Source organism: Fukomys damarensis, unplaced genomic scaffold (genome assembly GCF_012274545.1).
Source record: "Fukomys damarensis isolate Sample0158 unplaced genomic scaffold, DMR_v1.0_HiC HiC_scaffold_37, whole genome shotgun sequence".
Classification (NCBI taxonomy): Eukaryota; Metazoa; Chordata; class Mammalia; order Rodentia; family Bathyergidae; genus Fukomys; species Fukomys damarensis.
The window spans coordinates 71,771,292-71,796,230 of NW_022900949.1; the positions used below are offsets into that span (position 1 = coordinate 71,771,292).

At 37.1% G+C, this 24,939-nt stretch overlaps 1 protein-coding gene across 3 annotated transcripts in view; it reads left to right on the top strand.

The window, feature by feature from the left end:
• The window catches only part of LOC104863009 (phospholipid scramblase 2), a 38,469-nt gene extending 22,149 nt beyond the window's left edge, over positions 1-16,320 (top strand). For 2 of the 3 annotated variants that reach the window (XM_010625263.1, XM_010625265.1), the window contains 4 exons: positions 2,006-2,226; positions 8,944-9,105; positions 12,727-12,891; positions 16,217-16,320. In XM_010625263.1, coding sequence (XP_010623565.1) covers positions 2,006-2,226; positions 8,944-9,105; positions 12,727-12,891; positions 16,217-16,246 — 578 coding nt within the window. In that variant the 3' untranslated portion in view covers positions 16,247-16,320. Of the gene's footprint in view, positions 1-2,005; positions 2,227-8,943; positions 9,106-12,726; positions 12,892-14,251; positions 14,326-16,216 lie in introns of those variants that run through there. The other variant, XM_010625264.1, reaches the window with a different exon arrangement.
• The last annotated feature ends 8,619 nt before the right edge of the window (positions 16,321-24,939 follow it).

A 24,939-nucleotide genomic window follows, 5' to 3' on the forward strand; every position in this document is an offset into this window, starting at 1 on the left:
ACGGCTGAGCTAAATCCCCGGGCCCAAAAGTGCTTTATTTTTTGAAAGATCAATTCTTCCAGAAACTCCCTTGTATATCCACAATGAACAAGATATGCGCTAGTCATCCTGAGAGACTCGAAGAAGACTTAGGTCTGGCTTTCTCTGAAGTGTGAAGAATGAATACTCTTACAGCCTATAATAGAGTCACAAAAGTTATGAGAGGGGTAAAAACTGGTTGTGGAAATGCAAAAGAGGAGCAGTGGTAGCTGCTCATAATTTAATAAACCATAAAATTAGCCAAAAAAATCTAAACAATCATATTTGGATAACTAGTTCTCCAAACTGGCGATTTTCAAAGTATGGTCCCTAGAGTAGCAGCTTTAATGGCATCTGGAACCCTAATAAAAATGCAGATCCCCAGGTTGAATCATAGACCCATCAAGTCAGATAGTCAAGAGGTGAGTTTTCAGTAAGCTGTGCTTTGGCAATCTGCAGGTGATTCTGATGCAGAAAAAAATTTAGAAAACTACTATGCCAAGAGAGATTTTCATATTCTTTAACACTGCACTTATTTAAAAATAATACAATACAGCTCTACAGAATTGTCATGGGTATCTCCAAAGATTATTTCTCAATATAAAAGCAATCACCAAACACAGCAGATAGTAGTGTGTGTTTAAAATATATGTACTTAGATGTTGTGTAAGCCTGAGATGTCTCCAGAAGAATGTTTATGAAATTGGAGAAAGCAAAGGAAATGGAATAATGCCAGAAGGAAAAATTAATTTTAATTTTCCATTCTATTTTGCATTTAAAAATTTGGGTCACAAGTTTCTAATTCCTGCTTACAGAAAGAAATTAATTTTGAAAGAATAGGAAATATACTCATAAACTTTAAATAATGATTTTGCTTTCAATATAAAATAAAAGTATATGCCTTTCTTGTACTCACAATTTAGAAATATCAATAACTTCATATCCCAGTGAAATCCTTAAGCAGGAAACTGTATGTAGCAGTTTTAAAGTTTAACTTTAAAATATTAAATGTATATTAGAGTAACATACACATTAAACATATAACCATAAAAGAACATTTGAAAATTTATGAAAAATGAGAGAAAACATAGCTGATGCACAATTACTGATACAGTTCCTCAAAGCCTTTTTACCATAATAATTTTAGGGCTTAAGGGTATAGCTCAGTGCTTGCCTAGCATATGGAAGGCTCTGGCTTTGATTCCCATTAACACAAAAATAATTATTATTTTGGTGAGAATTTGTCAATGTCATTTTTAATCAGTGTCCATGAAATGTTTTTTAGCTATTTATTTGATGTTATTTTTAATCATAAACCCTAGCATTCTAAATTGATACATAGTACTCGTAGAGAGGGAATATTATAATGTCATGTCTTATTATTTGATACTTATCTTGTTTGTGTTTTATTTTTCCTATTCTAGATAGTACAGTGGTGAACATTTGGGCACTTAAAATATGTTTATGGTAAAATTAGTTTTGTTTGTAAAATTACAAAAATAAAATTATTACAACAAAAGTTAATGTTCCTATTTTCTTACAAAAGGGTGAATTGGGTTATTTTACTAAATAATATATTAAAGTCCTTCACATATCCTTCTATTTACAATAAGCAAAATATTTTTCTTAATTTATACTACTCAGATTGAATCCTGATAAGGTCTTTTTGATATCATGTAGGAAGAAAAAGATGAAGAGGGAAAAATTCAGTATACCTCACAACATAACAGTCAACTTCTCTGAAATCAAAATTATATATAAGAGCCATGCAAAGAATTTTAACAATAAAAGGAACCTTTAGAGTAACTCATCTTTTTTATGTTTCTATATGGGAAAGCTAAGATACCAATAAAGATAAACTACTGAAAGTCAAATACTTAATTACCCACTATAAATCCTTTATTTGAAAGTAATTTGATATGTATTTCTACAGTTCTTACGTCAGTACAGTATAACTAATAAATCACCCTATTGTTTCATTCTTTAGTCTTTGGTCATTTGAAAACTAGTAAAACCTATGAGGTCATGAATAATCAAGGACAGAGAATTTATTTTGCAGAAGAGAGAAATAACAGGTTCCTCCTATACCTTTGCGGAATTTCAAGGCCTTTTACCATGACAATTTATGGTAATGTAGGTCAAGATATAATTACTATGAATAAAGCTCTAAGATGCAGTTGTTGCTGGAGTAGCTGCTGCCTACAAAAGGTCAGTAATTTTTTTGTATCACATGATTTAGTATTTAAGTACATTCAAAAAAGCCTCTACAGTGAGCAGTATGATAAAATTCAAACACTGGATTTAGTTACAAAAAATTCCCTGGAATAAAAAGCATGAGAAAGAATTAAATTTTCCGACCACATATCTGTGGAGTGAGAATTGTTAACAATACTGTAAGGTTCTTTACAGGAAATGAAGGTCACAAGATCTTTAGACTTTGTTTTATTTTTTAATTCTAAAATATCTAACAATTCATTCGTCTTCATTTTACATATACACGTTTTTTGTTAAATATATATATGTAATTAATCTATGTATATTTGCCATTTATCATTTGACCTTGCAAAAATCACTTATAAATTCAAGCAGCTTTTTGGTAGATTTTAAAAATTGTTTTTACTCTTATGTAATATGGAAATATAGGGCCAGAGATTTAGCTCAGTGGCACCATGCTTGCCTCCTCAGAAAATATAATTTTACTACTTTTGCCATTTGTATATTTTATATTTGTACAAATACAAAAATGTAGGTATTTCTCCATTGACATTTGTGATGGTTAGGAACTCTAATACAATGTTCAACAAATGTAGGAGAAAAGATAGCCTTAACTTTTGTCATGACCATGGAGGGGGAACAAAAATCAGTCTTTATCATGAAGCATGTTATCTGTCAGTTTTTGGAAGATATCCTTTATCAAGTCTATTGTTTACTTTCTAAATTTTAAGATATATGTGTAGCTTTCTATTTTTTACTTTGCATTCAGTAGAGAAAATTCTTTGTATTGTTTCAGTATTTCTAAACTTACTACAAATGTTTTTAAAATATTTTCCTAATGCATATTTGTGGTACATAATGACTGCATTCTTCACAGACAGTTGGTACATGTGTAATGCATCTTCATTCTTTCTTCACCCTCCTCTTTCCCTCATCACTATCTCCATCTATGGATTCCCTTCCCTTTCGCAAAAAAATCTATTTCTCTATTTCGTGCTATCTATATTTTATTTTGCTTTTTATATCTTTATATCATGTGATATTTAAACTTGTGTCTGATTTATTTTACTTAATATTATGATGCATCCATTTTCCTACGAATGACTCAAGCTTATCCTTCTTTATGGCAGAGTAATACTCTATCATATATAAATACCACACTTTTTAATCCATTAATCTGTTGATGGACCTACATTTCTGGTGGGAACGTAAACTAATACAAGTATTATGGACCATTCCTCCAAAAAACCTAAAAATAGTAATTCCATTTTACTCAACTATTCCTCTTCTAGGATTCTTCATAAAAGTGTTAAAGGCATCATTTTATAATGATACACCCATGTCCATGTTATAGCAGCACAATTCATAATTGTTCGACTTATCAAGAATTATTGTTTAAACTAACATATGGCCTAATTTGTGGAATATTCATATGGATCTGTAAAGTGTGTATGCTGTGATTGTTGAATGAAATATTTTATAATGTCATTTAGCTCAAGAATGCTACTGGATTCATCAGATACCCTATTTGTTTAGTGATTTTTCTGCCATTGTTCTATAGTGTAACTGCATAACAAATTATCCCCAAATTTAAAGATTTTGCTTCAATTTTAAAGATTTATTATTTTACACTTGCCTCAGTTCAAATACTACAAATGGCTTAGCTAGGAGGTCTTGGTTCATAGCTTCTCATAATGTAGCAGGGGCTCCCATTTGCATAATATTTCCCTGAGGATAGAAAATTTTTTCCACAATGGATCACTAAATCACTAATGGAAGATGGTCTCATTTCTTCCTTGAGTATTGGCAGGAGGCCCTGATTTTTTGGCATGATTTGATTTTCAGTAGCTTGACCATTATGTAGTGAGGTGTAATTACCTTTATATTCATTCTATTCAGTTTGATGAGCTTCTTATAATGTGAATGTGAGTATTTTCACCAGTCTTTGAATTTTGAGCCATAGTTTAAATGTATTACTCTCCCCATACTCTTCCCTTTCTGTGTTTTTAGTTACAGATGTTAGTTTGATATTTTCTCATACTTTGCTAAGTTATTGCTCATTTTGAAATCTTTTTAAATTCAGTTGTACAATATATATAATATATACTATATAATATACACAATATATTATTGCATATATACAATATATAAAATATTCAATATATATATATATAATTAAAAAGTACATGGTAGCTGGAGAAATGAATAAGGGCAAAAATAAATTTGTGGTAACAATAGTGACCCAAAACCATTGATCTGAAATACTTGTAAAAATCTAAATAAATAAAGATTCAAGTAACAAACCTTCTGCTCTGACTTGTTCAGACTTTGTGAGTCCTTGCCAGCTCCTGGTAGATCGCCTTGCACACATGTAATGTGTCTTCTTGAGATAACTGGAAAGACTGCTCCAAGGCAAGGCGCTTGCAGTCCTGGAACACAAAGACTCCATAGTCATTGTCATTTTTCTCTTGTGGAGCACACTTCCTAATGAAGGGAAATTCCACGTATCTCTGCTCCTATTCTTTTCATTAGCTGTTAGTCCTGTGCAGATAATTGCCCCATATTCTTCTGTCACAACTTTCCCCAACATTTAGTTCTCACAGTTAGAATAGTGGCACTGGTGTACCCTGTCAGTACAGGTAGTCACTATGTAACATTGTGTTCAGTTTATTTTCATTTATTGCATCTTGGTTTTCAGCACCTCGCTTCTAGACTAGTTTGCCAAGAAAGGCTCAAAGTAATAACATCCCCTGACCTTTCAGGCTCATAAATTTGTTGAGAGCCTTTCTGGGTAAACTTAATTATGTTGGATATAAGTTTATTGGTTAATATTTTCATTCCTTGAATATTTAAAATGTTAACCCATTGTATCGTGGTATACAAAATAGGTTATTAACCAAGATTCTGTGGTCTGATTTTGTTCCCCTGTAGGTAATGTGACTGCAAGGTTCAAGTCACCTGGAATAATTCTGTTTTAAGTATATTGTCCATATGTGCTAATAATGCCCTGCTTCTCTTTCTAAAGTCACTCAGATATAAAATAGGTGACATAATAAGCCTTTTTATATATTTATAATCTTCTTGGTTTTTTTATTACACTTTGAAGGGCACTTTTCACCTTCTTTTTTACATTTTCATAGTCTCCAAATCATGTCTTAGTACTGAATATTTGAGGCTGGTTTTCTTCAGGGATGTCCTCTCAATTGATAGATGAGCTGTTTTCCTTTTATTTAGAGAAGTTTTGTTGATGAACAGATTTGGATATACAATTTCATTATTTTGTTTTTCTCCTTTTGAGACTCTTACACATTTTTAGCTTTTATCCCCATCTCCTGTATCATTATAATTCAGTGGTATCTGATTTGTGTTCCTCCTACATTTTTATTTCTAACTGAATTTTTCTTTTTCTTAAAAAATATTTTCTAAGCTCTGAAATTTTCTTCCATATTCTCGTTTTTCTGTCTTTGTCCCTTTGTCACTACAGTTCTGAATTTTTCTAATTCTTGCTTATATACCTTATTCATATCTTCTATCATTTGTAAAAGTTTATTTCAAAGTTAACATTAGGTAAACCTTTATTTTTTGAGGGCAGGTTCCAGTGTAAATTTATTTTCTGTAGAAGTATTATCTGAACACTATTCTCTTTTATTATAACATCACTGAATGTTAATATCAACATAGGTTTAATATTATGTTTGTGTTTCTCATATCTGCTCATTGTAGGGTTTTTACCTGCTTACGTTTTGCAGTTTTATCATATTGCATGCTATATTTTTACAAAAGCGTGGATTTCTCTTCTATTTTTATTGTGAAATGCTGGAAGTATTTAACATTTCTTTTTTTAATTGCGTTTATTGGTACATTTTAGGGATACAGTACAGTTACATTCATCATTGGGATCTTGTACCTTCACATGACAGGTCTTGGTTCTCATTTTTTCCCCTTGTCCCTGCCCTCCCTTAACCCCCTCCTCCCTTCCCTATTTACAAACACTGTATTTCCATTTTTTCATTTTCTCATATTTTTTTATTTTCCCTTATTACCTTCCCCCACCCTTCCCACTTTCCCTACACTTTTATTTAGCCTTTTGCTTCCTATTTCACATTGTCAATTATCTCATTAGGATCTTATGTACTATTATAGTTTTTTACAACACTGAGATTCCACCTCACCCCATAAAGAATGGCTGCTATCAAGAAATCACACAATAACAAATGTTGGCGGGGGTGTGGAGAGAAAGGAACCCTTCTCCTTTGTTGGTGGGAGTGCAGACTACTGCAATCACTATGGAAATCAATATGGAGACACCTCAAAGAGTTGGGACTAGAGGTTCCATTTGACCCAGCCATCCCTCTGCTGGGTATCTTTCCAAAAGAATTAAAAGAATCATATCACAGTAATGTATGCATGCCTACATTTGTAGTGGCACAGTTTGTAGTAGCTAAAACTTGGAAACAGCCCATTTGTCCATGAGTTGGAGACTGGATAAAGATGTGGTTTTTCTATAAATGGAATACTACTCAGCCATAAAGAATGAGAAATTAGATTTATTCATAGGAAAATGGATACATATTGAGAATATACTCCTAAGTTACATAAATAAGTCACACATGTGTAAATACCTAACAGTGACCTTATTTCTTTAACCCATATCCTCCTGTCCTGCTCAGTTTTCATTCTAACCCCAATGTCTGGACAGTGCAAGCTTTGCTTGCATTTTGGATTATTTAATGAATCCTTATGGATGGACTGCTTCATCACAATTCAAATTTCCCACAGCAGGCTTACAAATTAGGAGCTATTTTGTTCCATCCCATTTTCAGCTGCATTTCTCTAGCTAATTCTGTGAGCTTTTATATTGAGATGGCTTTGTCTGTTTGTTTGGTACTGAGGATCAAACTCAGGACCTTGCACTTCCAAGGCAGGATCTGTGCCACTGAGCTAAATCCCTAAACTTTCATTTTTGTAAGGAATACTTTGTGGTGTCTGGATTTCGTGGGTTTTTTTTTACTTGCTTCAGTATACCAACTTGTATTTTGAGTCTTGGTGCTGTTTTTCCTTTATAATTTTTATAAAGAATTTGACAGTGGTTTTTGTTTTCTTTTGCAATTGTATTTGTTCTTTTGTTCTTATGGGAATTTGGGGGACATTCACAAACAATACCATGATTATTACCTTCATGATTTGTTGGGCTTCATTTATTTTTTGAATGAATAATATCTACATTTAGAAAAAGGTTTTTAAAAAAGGAGAAACAAGGAAAGAAGGCAAGCACAAAGAGAGGCAGGGAAATAGAGAAGGAAATGGGAGAATAGATGTATAACTAAGAGAAACAATTTCTCTCAAATGCTTATTTCCTAGGCCTCTTATCCCTCTTCTGATACAACTAATATTTAGAGATTTTTTAATGTATGTATCCTTCCCCAGTTATTCTATTAATACTTGTTTAATATATGTATGTTTGTGTTACGAGAGAGTTTTTAAGACAATTAGAATACTCTGCAATCTTCACACATAAGAATAACACTTGAAGACTATCAGTCTGCATAGAGCTCCTTCATTCTTGTAAATAGCTGCATGATGACCCATTCAACCAAACTCTGTGGATTCTGAGGAGCTAGACTTTTAAATAACAATGAGGACAAAGAATCCCAATGAATTCCAATTTTCACTGTCAAAGAGTTATGAAATACTTAGACATATTGGGTAAATAAACAGCTTTTGTTGTCATGGAGTTTAAAGCATATCTCAGAGGAGTGGCAATTTATAAAATGATCCTCATACCTAAAGAAGGAGACTATTACTTTTCCTCTTTTGCAAATGTAAAGGGAATTTCACAGACTTGTCACTTTTCCACATTTCAAGCTTCTAGTAAGCAGCAAGTCAGGGCTTAATTCAGGGGTTTTACACTAAGCCTTACATCTTTTCACCTTTTACTTCCATGTTCATTCTCATGTAAGACTTAAAAGTCTCACTTCCACTCCACGGAGCGCAAGCAGCCCAAAAGGCCTTTGCAATGTTGGGCCCTAAAGCCCAATGAGGCTCCGTGAGCGCTATCGAGGAACGAGAAACCCAGGAAGGAACACACCAGGCTAGATGGTAAAAGACCTTTATTAGTCTGGCCAGACAGCACTCTCAGAACCAAGTGGCTGGCTCAGAGAGGCCCCTAGCTCAGGGGCTGAGGTCCTCTTATAGGGAGTAAAAGAGGGGGGTAACATTTTGGGGCTCACAGACAGGGGGCCGGGCCGCTGCTCTGCTGACTTGAGCTGGTGGTCAGCAGTCACATGCTCAACAGTCACATATTGATGAGTGACAGGTACCACCCATAGGATGTCTCAAAGGTCACCAAGACACTCCGGATGAGCAAACAGTTTGTCAATTAACTTGGGGCTCTATGTCTGGAGTCTCTAATTTACAAGTAGATTCAGATCCAGACTTCAAACAATACAAGAGTGATACACATTCTTAGGCCAGGGCTGGAACAAAGGTCGGGGCTGTGGCTACAATGGGAGGGGTTCAGGACACTGTCTCCTAGGCCCTTTGCCATTTAGCAAGGGCTTGTAATTTAGGTCCCACACTCAAATATGAGGCACACCTTAATCACAGAAAGTTCTGTTCAAATATAGCACAGTTAAAAGGTAACACATAATGTGCTGCTACTTACCAATCTAACATGTATATTGGATCCATGTGATTTTCAATCTTTTGTAGCTAACAGTTGAAGCTCCACCTGGTGAAAAAATTGGATATGTTTATCAATATTTTCACCCATTTCTTCCAAAGTTTAAAATAAAAAATGAGAATAAGAAAGATGTACTGAAAATCAGAGGGCCATGTTTGGTTTCCAACTGTCTCTGGGATCTAAATTTTAATGTGAGTAATTCATAATTTGTTAAGATTATCATGTTCAAAGTAGTTAATGATTTTATTTTCTAATATATATAATTTATTCACATAATTAAAAGAAAAAATATAATATTACTATAATAATTTGTCTCTTTGTAAAAGTAGAATTACTTATTTAAGGTCTCCAGTGTAATTAAGCCTTAGTTGTTCACATATCTTATTAGGCACTATTTAAAAGTTTCTAAGTATATTCTTTTTTCTTTGTAAGTAAATTCTTATCAAAAAAACAAATTTGATAGTTATCATTTCATGGGCTAGTGTAAGAGAAATTAAACTTCATTGCAATGGACAATGATATAATCTGGTATTGTAGCTAACATGTCAGTATTAATACTGCAAAACCTAATGCCTTACTTCCACTCCCCGGAGCTTGAACAGTCCGAAGGCCTCCAAGATGCCTGGGCCCACAGTCCAGCGAGTGCTCTGGGAGCTTTGGGAGCTTGACGGAGAAATGAGAATCACCAGGAGAGGAACACACCAATAAGAAGACCTTTATTAGTCTGGCCAGACGGAACTCTCCAAGCCAAGTAGTTCAGAGAGGCAACTGCTTAGGGGCTGAGGTTATTTTATAGGGTTTTTCTAAACAAAAAAGTTCAAACATAGGTCAGGGCATTCACAGAACTACCAGGGGATAAGATTCCAAACACACTGCTTTTCTTATGCAGGAAATGTTTTATGGTCACCTTTTGTCATCCCATTTGTCCCTGGGTGGGCTGTTAACCAAGTTAGCAATTAGCATATGAAGGTTTGTTTGTAGTTTAAGCAGCTCTTTCTTGATGTTTGATAAAGAGAGGGGGAAGTACAGTCTCTGGCCCAGTCACATTAGCTCAGTCAGGTCCCACAAATACAGGTTTTACATTTTATAAAATTCTGAAACTTGTATGAAATAATTTTTAAACTTTTTTTTTTTTTTGCTTTTTTGAGACAAGGTCTCACTATGTAGTTGAGACTGACCTGAAACTCATTATGTAGCCCAGGGTGGCCTCGAACTCACAGTGATCCTCTTGCCTCAGCCTCCCGAGTTCTGGGATTACAGGCATGCACCACCATGCCCGGCTCTTAAACATTTTTGTATGCTCATTCACATCCAAGACTTTGGTCATTATACAGAAAATAATTTTGAAAATTGCTAGACATATTTACAGTTAATAAAATTAAATAATTTCATTTATGTAATGCTTAAAATTCCTACGCAACAAAAATCATTGCATTGATTTGATAAGATACTGGATATGCAAAAGTAGTGAACCCTAAAGGTTCAATAAGGACACTAAAAAATCTAGTTGGTCATTGAGCACAAGCAAACTAAAATCTAATTTTCTTTCCTTCCCTACAAATATGTCAATTCATACTAGTGTTACTGATTTTGATTGGCACCTGCCTTAAGTAAAATTAAGTATAATATATATAATCAAACAAATGAATGCTAAGAATATTTTAAATTTGGATAATAAATGAGCACACAGCATTTCATTTTATTTCAAATGAGTTTCCAAAGTAACAAAATTGTTTATACACAAAACTTTAATAGCCAAAACCACCTTGGCTTCTTTTTACTGATTAAAAATTACAAAATGCTTTTTGTGCATTATTGTAGCTCTTGCAGTGTGATGTAACAAATATTACTTTTCTAATGTACTTGAAGGTTTTCTAAGGTAATAAAAAACTTCGTATTTCTTCTGACTTTGAAGCAAAACAATGTTAAGGCCAGCACACTTGGTAAACTCCAAGAAGGAGGAATAAGAAAGCCCTCTTGTGCGCGAATGTGGATAAACCTTTTAATACTTCTGGCTAAGAAGAAAAGAGAGATAAAGTTGTAGCTAGTTACAGAGTCAGGACTGGGGTGAACCAAATAAGATAATTCATCATAAGTATAAAATATAAGGAGCACTGTAAGACTTAAAAGTCTCACTTCCACTCCACCGAGCATGAACAGCCAAAAGGCCTCCACGGTGCTGAGTCCTATAGCCCAATGATGGCTCTGGAGGCAAGACCCAGGGCCTTACTTCCAAAAGCCATGAACAGCCAAAAAGGCCTCCACCATGCTGGGCCCTAACACCCAGCGAGGCTCCGGGAGCTCAACAGAGAAATGAGAAACCCAGGAGGGAATACACCAGGCTAGATGGTAAATAGACCTTTATTAGTCTGGCCTGAAGGCACTCCCAGAGCCAGGTAGCTCAGAGAGGCAACTGCCTGAGGGGCCGAGGTACTTTTTATAGGGTTTTTCTAAACAAAGATTCAAGAAATTCACAGAACAAGACTGCAAACACATTGCTTATCTCAAGCAGGAAATGTTCTATGGTCACCTTTCGTCATACCGTTTGCCCCTGGGTGGGCTGTTAACCAAGTTAGCAATTAGCATATGAAAAAGCACAGTCTGGCCTATTAGCGTGGAGTCACTTTAGTTTATTCAAGTCTACAGCCCTAAGAAACTCAGTAATTAAAGTGAAACATACTTGAATGTAATATTTTTAAATAAAAATTAATTCCGAAAGTCCATTATGAGCAAATATCAAATATTTAGGTTAATTTTGCCTTAAATAACTTGTCTTAATATCTTAGGCTAATGCTGTTTCAGGCTAGATGAGCACAGGATGGAAGTGGAGGTATTTTTTGAATATCCTTAGCACATTCTGATTTTTTAAAGAAAAGAAAGGAGAAATGAGAGAAAAAATGTAAAGATTCAACAGACTTTGAGTACCTGATGAACCCAGTCTCTTATTTAATATGAGATCTAAGACACACATAATGAATTAGCCTCAAAAAGGCATAGAAATGGCCTGTTCACTATTTACAAGACTGTAGCAGAGAATAGATGATCTAGACCTGCATGTGTGACACTGATTTTAAGCCCCTCTCCCACTTCACTCCAATGGTGGTGCCTCCTCAGTCACAAAATGTTGTTTTCTCTCCCTGAGATTCTCTGTCTTTGAATTTCTCCTGATCCTCCAAATGTCAGCTTAAATGGTACTATAAGCAAGCCTCTTGTTGTAAAATCATCCTCTCGATTTGTTCATTCTGTTTATTGCCTCTCTATTCTACTCTCTCATATTGCCATACCTCTACCTCGTTGCAAGGCAAGTAGTAGGATTTTCCCAGCTTGGTTGTTTTGTATTTGCCTGAGTATCTCTTATGCTGAAAGAATTAATATTACTTGGTATAAGAAGTGATGCTTATGCAAACATATAATTTTTAATAAAAAATTAAAACTAAAAAAAGAAAAAAGAAAAAAATGATTTTCTAGTGAGTCTAAATAGGGAAGGGGGGATGAGAAAGAGAGACAATTGAAATCACTTTGGAAGTGGTGGATTAACTACAGAAAAAAAGCTGAGAAGTTAGTGTTTTTCATGTTATAATTAAACTGATTCTCGTATCAGAATTAGATAGAAATTGTCCGTAGATATTTGCCAGGCTGTCTTGTGCCCATATTACAAACTTTGTAGATTATGGGTATAATTTCTATGAATATAATTTATAAAGTTCTATTTCTATGAATATAATGTGCATTTCTAGTTACTACAATTGTTATAAGAATATCTTTTTTAATTCAGATATTTTCTGCTATCATAGATATATTTTTCCTTTTAGTTATTATCTCTGGATGAAGAAATTGTTATTGGAAATATTTCAAAGCATTGCTCTGGCTTTGTGACGGCACCATCACTAACAGATGCTGATACATTTAGCATCCAGTTTCCAATTGACCTTGATGTTAAAAATAAAGCATTGATTCTTGGAGCAAGTTTCCTTATTGTGAGTAGACTTTTATTCTACTTAGCTGAAAATTACATTTTCTGATCTTATCATTGCACCTTTGGTAATAGTTCTTCTCAAATGGTCTGGATCAAGTGAAAATTGTTCCTTTTTGATAACCTCAGTCCCTGAATTACATCATATATTTGGTGTTCACATTGCAAAGAAAGCAAATCTAGAGTGCCTTTGAACCATAATCAGTGAAGTTTAAAGTCTTTTTTTTAATGAAAAAAAATAATAACCTACTAAAAATAGGGGGGAAAAGGAGTATTCAATATGAATTACTTGTATTTGTTACAGTTTAAAATTTTATTAATATTTTTGTAGCATTTCATTTAAATGTAAATGTACTATTAATTTGGAAACTATAGATTTTGTATTAGCCCATCATGCTGCTATAACAAAATAATTGAGAATGAGTAATTTTAAATAGTATAAATTTATTTCTCATAGTTCTAGAGGTTGGAAGTACCAGATAAGATCAAAGCACTGGTGAGAGACCAATGTTTGCTTCAAAGATAGTATCTTGACTCCTGTGCCCTCTAGAAGCAATGAGCATTGTTCCCTCACATGGCAAGTTACCTAGAAAGACAAAAGGATTGGCTCATTCTCTTAAGCACTTCATTCAGCGAGAGAGTCCCATAGCCAAATAGTCTTCTAAGGGTCCTACCCTTAACAATAATGCACTGGAAATTAGTTGTAACATGAATCTAGAGGGACACTAATATCCAAACCATAGAAAATATGTAGAGATTTGAAAAAGAAAATATCGCTATTGAGTATATTTGGATTCTAGAGGCAAAAGAACATAAGAAGCTACCTTCATACTCCAAATGGTAGGGAATGTGAAGTCTGCGGGGCTAAGTCATTTATGAACTTGTAAAATGAAAAGTTTCAGGGAAAGAATCACGCAGGTGAGCAGCAGATTTGATCCATCTGAGAAAAAGTTGTAGACTGAGAGTTATAGATAAAGAAATGTTTCATACTGTAGAATAGAGACACAAAGAAATATAAAAGTGTGGGATTCCAAATGAAGAAAGGAGACCAAATAAATTATAGATAACTGCTAAGAAATTTCCAGAACAGAGAAAATTAAATTCAGTTATTCAGAAGACAAATATATCTCAAGGAGAGTAAACAAAAAATTAACATCTATTTAAATCACAAGGAAGCAACAGAATAGCAAAGAAAATTAAGCAACCAGAAAGAAAAAACTGATTGTTAACAGGCAGAAAATCAGATATACAATTGCCTATTGGGCAAAAACAGTAGAAGCCAGAAATCAGAATATCTTCAAAATGCGAATTTGAAAAACCCAGAGAACTTTAAATCTAAAATTCTATTTTCTTTCTCTTTCAAGCATGAGAACTAAGTAAAGATATTTAAATTAAGAAGAGGAAAAGTTTTACAAAATACATGTCACCTCTAAAGTAGGTCTTTTTGAAAAAGGTACTGTCAGACCTTCCAAGGAGGAATCCCACCACTCTAAATCTGGGACGTCAGGATGCACCATAAACACCCGGGAGAGACGATTCTTGATGCAAAACCCAAGAGGTCTTTATTCCAGCGTGCTGGGGCTCAGCTCATAACCCTCACAGGGGCAGAGGAGTTGAGCCCCGAAGCAGGGTAGAGACACAGTTTTTAAAGGAAAAAACCACAAGCTATAGGGTAGGGGGAATTCCGAGAAAGGGGTCAATTACGGGAACATTCAGTTACAAAGGGTGGGGACTTTGGGGAAGTGGGACCATGGATTGTTCAAAGGGGTAGGGTCTGTTCTGCACCAGACGTTTATCTTGGTTCCTGCCTCTCAGGAATGTTTAAAGCGACCTTTTGACCTGTCATGGTTAGCTGACTCTGCTAGGGGTTGGGCTCTTAGAGCTTCTTAATACTTTTCCTAACAGTACAAAAATTTGAGAGATTATCTAAAGCTGAAAAAATTTTGAGATCAAACAAAACTGTCCTTATAAATGTAAACACAGTTTTAAATATAACTATAAATAGCAAGTGGGACTGGGGATTTAGTTCAGTGGTTTCACCGCCTGCTTCGCAAGTGCAAGTTCCCAAGTTCAATCCCCAGTACCAAAAAAACAAGAAGATTCTCAATTCTCCCACAATATAAATAGCAAGTTCCTAATTTGTTAAGTTAAAAGAAAGCAAAACTAAAATACTAGCTAACAAAGCATATAAGTTGGAAAGAGAGCAATATGGGGGATGGGAGAGAGATAGAGTAAAATTAAAATATTTCAGTCATTGCCAGGATTTAGCTCAGTGGTTTTGGCACCTGACTCACAAGTGCAAGTTCCTGAGTTTGATCCCCAGTACCAAAAAAAAAAAAAAAAAAATTCAGTCATTGAATGGCTCAGGAGGTGGGCTAAACTACATATGCAGGTTAAAATTTCATGGATAATCACTGAAATACATAAAAGACTATACATTTCAAAACAAAAAATATGGGAATAAAATATAAGGAAGTAAAGTCATTTTGAAAAAGTAGCAGAAAAATATACAGAAAGCAGAAAACACAGAAGCACATAATTTAAAAGAAAAAGTATTTACCTATCCATCTTATCAAAATGTCAATTAAATATATTCTATGCACGGTTTTATAGTAATTATCAACAAATGCAAATGCACAAGCTCACCAGCTGAAAGGTAGAAATTCAGCTAAGACTTGGAAACAGCTTCTATGCCCACCCACAATGAATAGATAGGAAAATGTGATATTTATATACAATGGAGTACTACTGTGCCATAAAGAAGAATAGATTGATTCACTTGGATACCATAATGTTAAGTGAGAGAAATCAAATAAACCATACGTTGAAGTAGCACATGGTTTCTGTTATATGAGAAGCACATGCTATACAGAACAAAATAAAAAATAGATAATAGGAAGCGGACACATCCTTTTCAAATAGGAAGGGGAATAAGAGAGGGAGAGAGCAATGAGTGTTGGGAGGGAGGAAGGGGACAAAAAAAGAACAAAGATGTGTTCTGTACATGTACACATTCTCCACGATAAATGTAATCATTATGTACTGCAAATATGTACTAATAAAAAAAGAAAATAAATTAAATCTTACTTTATTCCAGAATAAATTACTCAAATTTGTTACTTTGGTGTTTTTAGAAGCAGTCAATCATTCTTATGCTCTTAGATTTTGGCACCCGAGAGTTTTGATTCTGAGATGTTTTTGTTTTATTAATATGTTATATTCCTGGTATCATAGCACAATGCCTAAGAAACTTTCATATGTCTGATACCTTTAGCTGTTTCTACTATTTAGTCAACCTAATTGCATCTATTTGTCATTTTTTCTTCTAGGACTACATGTACTTTGAAATCTGGCCCTAAGAATCATCTTGAAAGACTATGCCAGAGATTACTTGCATTAGGTGATGCCAACACTCAGCAAAATTAAATAACTTCCACTGAAAATGTATATTTACTTTGCTAAAATTATTCATATGAACTTTTCTGTATCACAAGCCCTGCTAAAATTCATTAACATGATATAATCATTATGTTTAGCTCAGGAGAATGCTCTGGTAGTTCTCACCAGGACCTGGCTCATTTATGTGTGCACAGTCAACTGAAAGATTGAATGCTGACTCATCCCAGAAGGCTTTATGCCCCGGCCGGCGGGGTTCGTTATTAGTAGGGCTCGAGGAGGGGACCACCCGGAACGGGAACGGGAACGACGCAGGAAGACAGGAACCAGACAGAGCTCTTTTAGATGGTCAAAATTTGACAATTTTTATTTCTCACACAGCAGCTTTTATGCAGGCAGGGATGAGCAGGGAGTTTCCTGGTTGCTAGGTTACCTAACCTAGGCTGGTCTAGCTAGATAAGGTAGGGCATGGCCAGAATGTTCCCGGGAGGGGTCAGAATGTCCCCAGGAGGGTGTAAAGTTCCTATCAGGGGCACACACGGAGGGTGGAGACACACAGGGGTCTTGGTCTCCTACATCTCCTCCCTTTCTATTAAATTTAAAAGAAGCCGATTTAGTAAAATGAAAAAGAATACCTTGTCAATCCTATTAATTCTTGAATCAACTTATAACTAAACTGAAGAAAAATTTTAATTCAAAAATGAACTTATCATTAAACTATGAAAAAACCTTAAATCATCTTATAGCTACTCTAGGAAGAAACCTTATGATATTTATTAGATTTAGAAGAAGCAATTCTATATTTAATAGTTTCAAAAGAAGCAAAATAGAATAGAATAGAGCCATTCATGTCAAGACTTAGGGCCTAAAATTTAGAAGGAAGCCAAATAGAAGGAAACTCAATGACATCCAGATTGAACAACATCCTGTGGCTTTTATGGGCTGCTTGTAGAGGCCTCTGGCAGAGGCTGGTAGGCGTTAACCATAGAGGGGGAGTATTGAATTGACAACTTCGACAGAAGCCCCTGTCTTAGGTTGATCAGCCAAGCATTTGACTGTCTTACCCGTCATTGGGGTCATCTGTAGCGAGAGAGGGGCGATCTCTGAGAGATCTTTAATTATCTCCTGAGGTCTTTTGGAGATTGTGCCCACAAGAACTCAGAGATTGTTGGTATTAGCCCCTATGTGGTCAAGTTTGCTCCTCAAGGGACTCAGACAGGTACACGTGCGCATTAGTACCTTCCCTCCCTGGGTATTTAGTCCCAGGCCTCTGTAGGTGCCTATACCCACGTAGGTGATGGGTATGCTAGCTCTGAGTACTAGCTGGTTCCACCAAGGAGTCTTCTGTGCCTGTTGTTGTAGTCAACAGGATTTGTCCAATTCTAGATTCATTGAGTTTCTATTTTTTTTTTTTTTAAATTTTTGAGATAATGCTCTTACGGCCCATATTGGAAGGGGTGGAAGGTCCTCTTCAGCTACACCACGGTCAATTAGATCGAGGCGATGGTAATAAGCTTGTATAGGCTTGTCCTGGATGGCATCTATTTGTTCCTTAACAAAGCTAGTAAGCTTTCTAAAAGCCCAGGGTCCAAAGGAGATAAGAAGTAACAAGCATAGTAGGGGCCCCAATATGGAGGGCAGTAGGGTAGATAGCCAGGAAGATGAAAACCAATTTTGGGACCAATTCTGGGATTGGGCCCTCTCCTTCTTCCTCTTCTCTAAACCTTCTCTGACCTTGGCCATAGCATCCTTTACAACTCCAGAGTGGTCTACATAAAAGCAGCACTCTTCCTTGAGTGCAGCACATAGGCCTCCCTGTTGGAGGAAAAGTAAGTCTAAGCCTCTCCTATTTTGCAGGACAACTTCAGCAAGGGAAGTGAGGGAAGTCTCAAGGTGGGAGATGGCGGTCTCCAGTCGTTCGATGTCCTCATCTATGGTCAGGCTGAGTTCTGAATAATACTTGTTGGAGAGAACGAGAGAGGTTATGCCCGTCCCGGCCCCTACAACCCCGAGGGAAATTAATATAGCTAATGTAATTGCTGTTATAGGTTCTCTTTTTGGTCTTATGAGGCTGAGCTCATCTTTTGGAAAAAAGGTGGAGAATTGTTCTGAGGAATAATATGTCATCCTGGGAATTAATTGGACCAGGATACAATACATGGTCCGGTTTCTTTTGAGCAAGTCTCCTGAAATACAGGGGGTGAGGCCATCATTGCAAGCCCACCAAGCATTTTCAGGAGGAATTATATAAGATCCTGATTGAATTGAAGTATAATTGATATGAGTCTGGTTACATAGGTGTCGGTGGGTTTTAGGCACCCTTCCCAAGCATAGGCCAGAACCTTGTACTGACTGCAAGGTGAGTTTAGCAGGGCCTTGTTGAAACCATCTGCATTTTGTATGATCTTGAGTGACAGTGTAAAATCCTGAAACTGTCACGCCCTCATAAAAAGGAGGTCTAACATTATAACAGAGCCAACAAGATTGGGTCAATTCAGGGTTGGAATAATTTAGAGCTAGGAAGGCATTCTTGACAAGATTAACTAGAATTTCCTCAGTGTCTCTGGGAGGACGAAGTGTGGTAGGTCTCGGTAGAATGTCCGTGGATCCGGGCTCGCCAGGTCCGGGCAGCAGTTCAGGTGTTGATCTTTTGATTCTCCGAGCAGCGTGCACCGGGTGAAGACCCCGTTCCTCGAGCCCCACGTTTGGGCGCCACTTGCCCCGGCCGGCGGGGTTCGTTATTAGTAGGGCTCGAGGAGGGGACCACCCGGAACGGGAACGGGAACGATGCAGGAAGACAGGAACCAGACAGAGCTCTTTTAGATGGTCAAAATTTGACAATTTTTATTTCTCACACAGCAGCTTTTATGCAGGCAGGGATGAGCAGGGAGTTTCCTGGTTGCTAGGTTACCTAACCTAGGCTGGTCTAGCTAGATAAGGTAGGGCATGGCCAGAATGTTCCCGGGAGGGGTCAGAATGTCCCCAGGAGGGTATGAAGTTCCTATCAGGGGCACACACACACACAGGGTGGAGGGGCACACACGGAGGGTGGAGACACACAGGGGTCTTGGTCTCCTACAGTTTTAGTCACTTAATCTGGATACTAGCTGGAACACTAGAGGAAACGGTGCACACATCTCATTGTCTACAAGGTTAGCCAAAGCACTTTTAAATTTTGAATTCATTAGTACATGTTTGCAGTACATGATGTTTACATTCTTGGTGGAGAGTTGGCACATGCACATAACACATCCCAGTTCTTTTTTCTCCCCTCTGCCTTCCCTCCTTCCCCGCTCCATCTGTTGATGCCCTTCCAGTTTGAGAAAGTTCTGTCTCCGTACTTCCTATTACCTATCTTTTATGCATGATAACTATGTTACAAAAGGAGCAAGGAAGAAAATTCAAATGTTCGAGCTCATTTAAGCTAAAGCAAGTTCCACCACTTAGCCTGGATTCAAGGGTTAGAAAAATAGACTCAGTATCTCTATGGGAGCTGCTACAAAATATTATGCCCTCCCCAAGACAATTTATCATTGTCTAGGCTATGGTAATGATTATTTACATTTTCCTAATATACAAAGTATTCTCAACACTCATAGTATTGCCGGAAGTCTGTTTCAAGTCTGGCATCGAGGCCCAAGACAGGTATCAGAGGGTCAGTATGTTTTATGAATGCAAATGAACACATGCAGATTTAAAGTTGACTAAAAAAGCCACTGAACCATTCATTAGTTGGTTAAGGCCAAAATAATTATAACCAATGAATGGAATCTATATGGTTGTCACTGGTCCCTAGTAAGTCTAGATTTGTTGCTTGCTTCCAGTTTCTCTTACCCTTGGAATAGAGCATGGCCTGTTGGATGTGGCTCTTTTCTCCACTGTTTTACTCTGCCCTCTGTGATTTTGGTTTTGCTGCTGAGGCATTTGTCTTTTTTAAGCAAAATAGCCATGTATTTATCTGGATACATTTGCCGATTTTCTTTTTGTCTATAAAAATTGGAAACAGAGATTTCTTTTCATTTTGAAACTTTTCAGTCTTTTGGAGTCTGTGTTTGTACAACTCTCTTAAAAGCTAGAATTATGTGAGCTTCTGTGTATCAGATTTGGTCTGCTCAACTGAAAAGCCATATGACAATTTTAAAAGTCAGACTTCTCTCCCTGAACTTAGTCTTAGCTAGGCTACTTTATATGATAGATAATTTCCAAAAAAGCAGAAAAAGAACATACTCTTAAGCACAAACATTTTTCAAGCCTACTTTATATCACATTTGTTAATGTTCTACTGGCCAAAGAAAGACACCTGGCTAAATCTACATTCTAGGGATATTGAAAGAGACTGTACTTCTTCACAGGAGGAACTGTAAAATATTGTGGACCTTTTTCACAGTCTAGCATACTACTTTATGGGTGATTTTTCTTAATTTGTATTACCTAAGAAATAGTTTTTAATTTATAATCTTTTTGTTTGTTTGTTTTTGTTTTTTTGAGATAGGGTCCCACTATATAGTTGAGACTGACCTGGAACTCACTATGTAGTCCATTTTGTCCGGTAGAGAACTCTATCACCTACTACAAGATAAAATGGCAGTGATAGACTCTGGAAAATAGAACAATAACTACCATATTACTACTATGTACCAGACTCCCTATACTTTATATTTATCGACACATTTAATTTTTGTATTAATTTTATAGGTAAATTTAAGGTATATGATATAATAACATTTATCATTGGAAATTTGTACATTTACATAATTCATCTTGGTTCTTGTTTTTTCCCCATTCCCCTGCCCTCCTTTCAACCCTTCCACCCCTCCTTATCTACAAAGACTTTGTTTCCATTTTTTCTTTTTCTCATATTAATTTCAGTCCCTTCTTTCTATTCCTCTACCCCTCCCACTTCCCCTTCCCTTTTGCACTTTTTCTTCCTATTCACACTATCTATTATACCTTTGATTCCTTATTTACACTTTCAGTTTCTCATACTAGAGAAACTATTTAGTATTTACACATATGGACACGTTTAATATTAACAAAAACTTTTTCTGTGAAAGATACTGAAGTAACAGGAAATTTGGCTATTTTTCTTCAGCTTCTCAGCCATGTTGTAATGCAGCCAGGGAGGGATTCTTCACTACATGCCAGCACCAGGAGTTTGGCCTTTCTAATAATATACATTACTCAGTGTCAGATGTTTTACTATAGCAACACTACACAGACTAAGCCATATGACCAATGGAGCAATAATATAGAAAAAACAACAATGATGGAAGGGGAAGCAGAGATATAAGGAGGATATATATCTTCTGCAATTAGAATTAAGATGTGAATACTAATTAGAGGGTGCAAGGAGGACATGGAGTTGAAGAAGCTTACTGTTGTTAGCCTTCAGTTCCTCAATAAGATTCTAACTAGAGCAAATTCTATGCCACACTTGCTATTCACTATGCACAGTCTACCAATTGGTTTGATATCTACAATGAATCAGTTAAGGAGAGAGTTGAGATTTCTGCCTGTAATAATATCACAGTCTAGTGGGATTTGAAGATTCAAAGATTTGCAGCAACAATGCAGTGTGATGAGGGCCTTGATTCCAAGGAGGGAAATACCACAAGAGCACAAGCATGTTTGCCAACAAAAATGTGCTGTCTTGTGTGGTTATATTGCAATATATTATCATTTTAATTACAGGTTAACATTTTCCCAGATGTTTTTTGTACAGAAGCTTGAAGATCTTATTAGTCAAACAAACTGTGGAGAGTTTATAGTATAATATTTCCTAATAATAAAGACAACAACATGGATCTTTAATTAAGTAGAAATCATTTTAATACATTATTGAGAAAAAAATATTGCAGACAGCTAAATTAGTTAGAAATTATTATAAGGTAATTGAATAAGGCTGGGCCCTCTGCCTAGTAAACAACTGAGGCACTTTCACTAAGGGTTAACATAATAAAAAGAGAGAAACTACTACACCCACCTACTTCCCCTAGGGATGAATAGCAGTGATTGATTTTCTAAATAGATATCAATCACTTTAATTGAGACCAAAACATCCCTAGCCCATTCCTTCCTGGACATCTAGGTAATTTGCTATATTATTAGCTTCCCCATTTTATCTCCACTTAATTAATATTACCTGAGTGACACTAGTTGGAATCTTATTGGTTGATCATGGTTTTGCCCCACCCCATGACCACCTTGTGATTTTCCCATTGGATCTTATTTTATCCCACTTTGTACCCACCTCACCTCCTGGCTTTGTTCCCATTAAATACTTTTGAGAAGCGGGGTGGGCTGACAACCCACTTTCAGGCCCCCTTCTGTCTCTCTAAGAAGCTATCTTTTTCTCAATAAATACTTCCTACTCTTAATCTCCATTGTTCCTAGAATTCACTCAATTTTAGAGAGCACGAACTCACATTTCAGCTATCTAGTATTATAAATAGAAGAGCTAGATTCACATAGGGTGAAGTCCTCCAGAGGGCCAGGACAAACGTGAAACACACCATAGCTGCAAACCATAGCGGCTGAGAACCAGGCTTCAAGATGGAGACAAGATGAGCAGACCCACATACTTCTTCAAAGAACTGGGTTTAGTGAAGTATAGATAGACATCAACCACTCTGGGGGTGACCAGAGTTGACTGGACCCACTGCCTCCTAGGAGAGCCCTTATTCTTTCCATCTACGCTCACTGGGTGACTTGCTTCCCACTTGGACCACCATTACCTAAGTGACTACACTTGTAACGGTATTGGATGTTGGTGGCTGTGGCCCACATTGTACCCTCGTGGGTTTCACCCTGTAAAGATTCTCTGTCAAGTGGGGCCGTTGGGCTGCCCACTCGGGACCCCTCCTGCCCCTCAGCAGCTTTCCTATGAAAAAACATCTTTCTACTTTTAACCTCCATTGTTCCTAGGACTCATTCTTCGATTTCTAGAGAACAAGAACTTGGGGAATCATACAGATAACAGATTGGGAGATATATTTGATATTTCAAATTTTCCTGTGACACTAACAGGTTGGGAGTCGTAATTCCCTCATTTGGATTATTTTTTACACTATATTAAAATATGTTGTTTAACAGTAAATATAATGTAATATTTAAAAGTAAATTATAGACTAATGTCTAAAGGAATAACATTGTGTATAATATATGATGTTTATTTCTTAATCTTGATTGTTATCTTGTAATAATAGGAAGAAAATGTTTCTGTTTGAGAGAAAAGTAGGAACACTTAGGAGAAAAGCAAAACAATGTTTGCAATTCCTTTGGAAAAAAATAGACAAATGGCTTACATGATGTGGAAATTGCACAATCAAAACTAAACAGAAAGTGGGCAGGAGGGAAACTCAGGGAAGAAAGGATACTTTAAAAGCCAGAGTATTGGGCCAGGGATTTAGCTCAGTGGCTGGGCTCCCTGCCTCTCAAGTGTAAAGTCCCCAGTTCAATCCCCAGTACAAAGTACAAAGGAGGGGGACGACTTTAAAATGAAAGGATTTGAATTGAGCTTTTAATAAACATTTTAAAATAGTTTGTGGTTCTTCTAGGTGGTAGCTCATAATTGATTAAAAATATCCCTAGCCCGTGGTTTCTGCCTTCCATCCCTAAGGTCTTTGAAATTAAATCGAGGACATTTCAGAACTTTTATCAATTTAAAAACTCTTCTTCTCATACACATACTGAAAACCAGTATGCATTCAAAGGGAAATGGAAAATTCTCTAGCCCCATCCCACATTCCTTCTCCACTTCACACTCCCACAGTGAAGCAGGCCCAAAGACTCCTCAGAGCTTCATCAAGTTTCCTTCTGTCTACTTCTGACTCTTCGGGGGTCGGAAGACCTCCGGGTTCTCCCTGTCCTGTCAGCGCTCTTCTCCACTTCACACTCCCACAGTGAAGCAGGCCCAAAGACTCCTCAGAGCTTCATCAAGTTTCCTTCTGTCCACTTCTGACTCTTCAGGGGTCGGAGGACCTCCGGGTTCTCCCTGTCCTCTCAGCGCGCTGCGGTCTCCCCGCAACCACCGCACCACTGGATCTCATTAGTCGGGAAGAAGCATTGTGTCTCGGGACCGTGAGGACCTCACACTCCCACAGTGAAGCAGGCCCAAAGACTCCTCAGAGCTTCATCAAGTTTCCTTCTGTCCACTTCTGACTCTTCAGGGGTCGGAGGACCTCCGGGTTCTCCCTGTCCTCTCAGCGCGCTGCGGTCTCCCCGCAACCACCGCACCACTGGATCTCATTAGTCGGGAAGAAGCATTGTGTCTCGGGACCGTGAGGACCGCATGGCATCTGGCTGTGCTGTCAGGAAACGCGGCCACCCTGTTCCCGATCCCCCTCTTTCCCGCTGTGTCTCCTCCCTCCCAGATCAAATGGGCCTCTTCCAATCGCGTGCAAAAGAAAACAAAACGCCTGGGCCCCTCGCCCGAGTGTTTCCAGCCAGCCCTGCCCCGCCGGGGCCAGTTCTCCCCGAGGGTCTGGGTGGGAGCGAATGCAAATGTGGGGCTCTTGCGAAAGCGCTTTCCTGCCCCCTCTCCGGGCGCGCGGATCCTGTGCCGGCAGAAGTCTTTCCCCGGGCGCAGAGGAGTCTGTCTGCTGAGAGGCCAGTGCGGGCCAGCCTTATCTTTTACTTTCTCCCGCCGTTAGCGGGG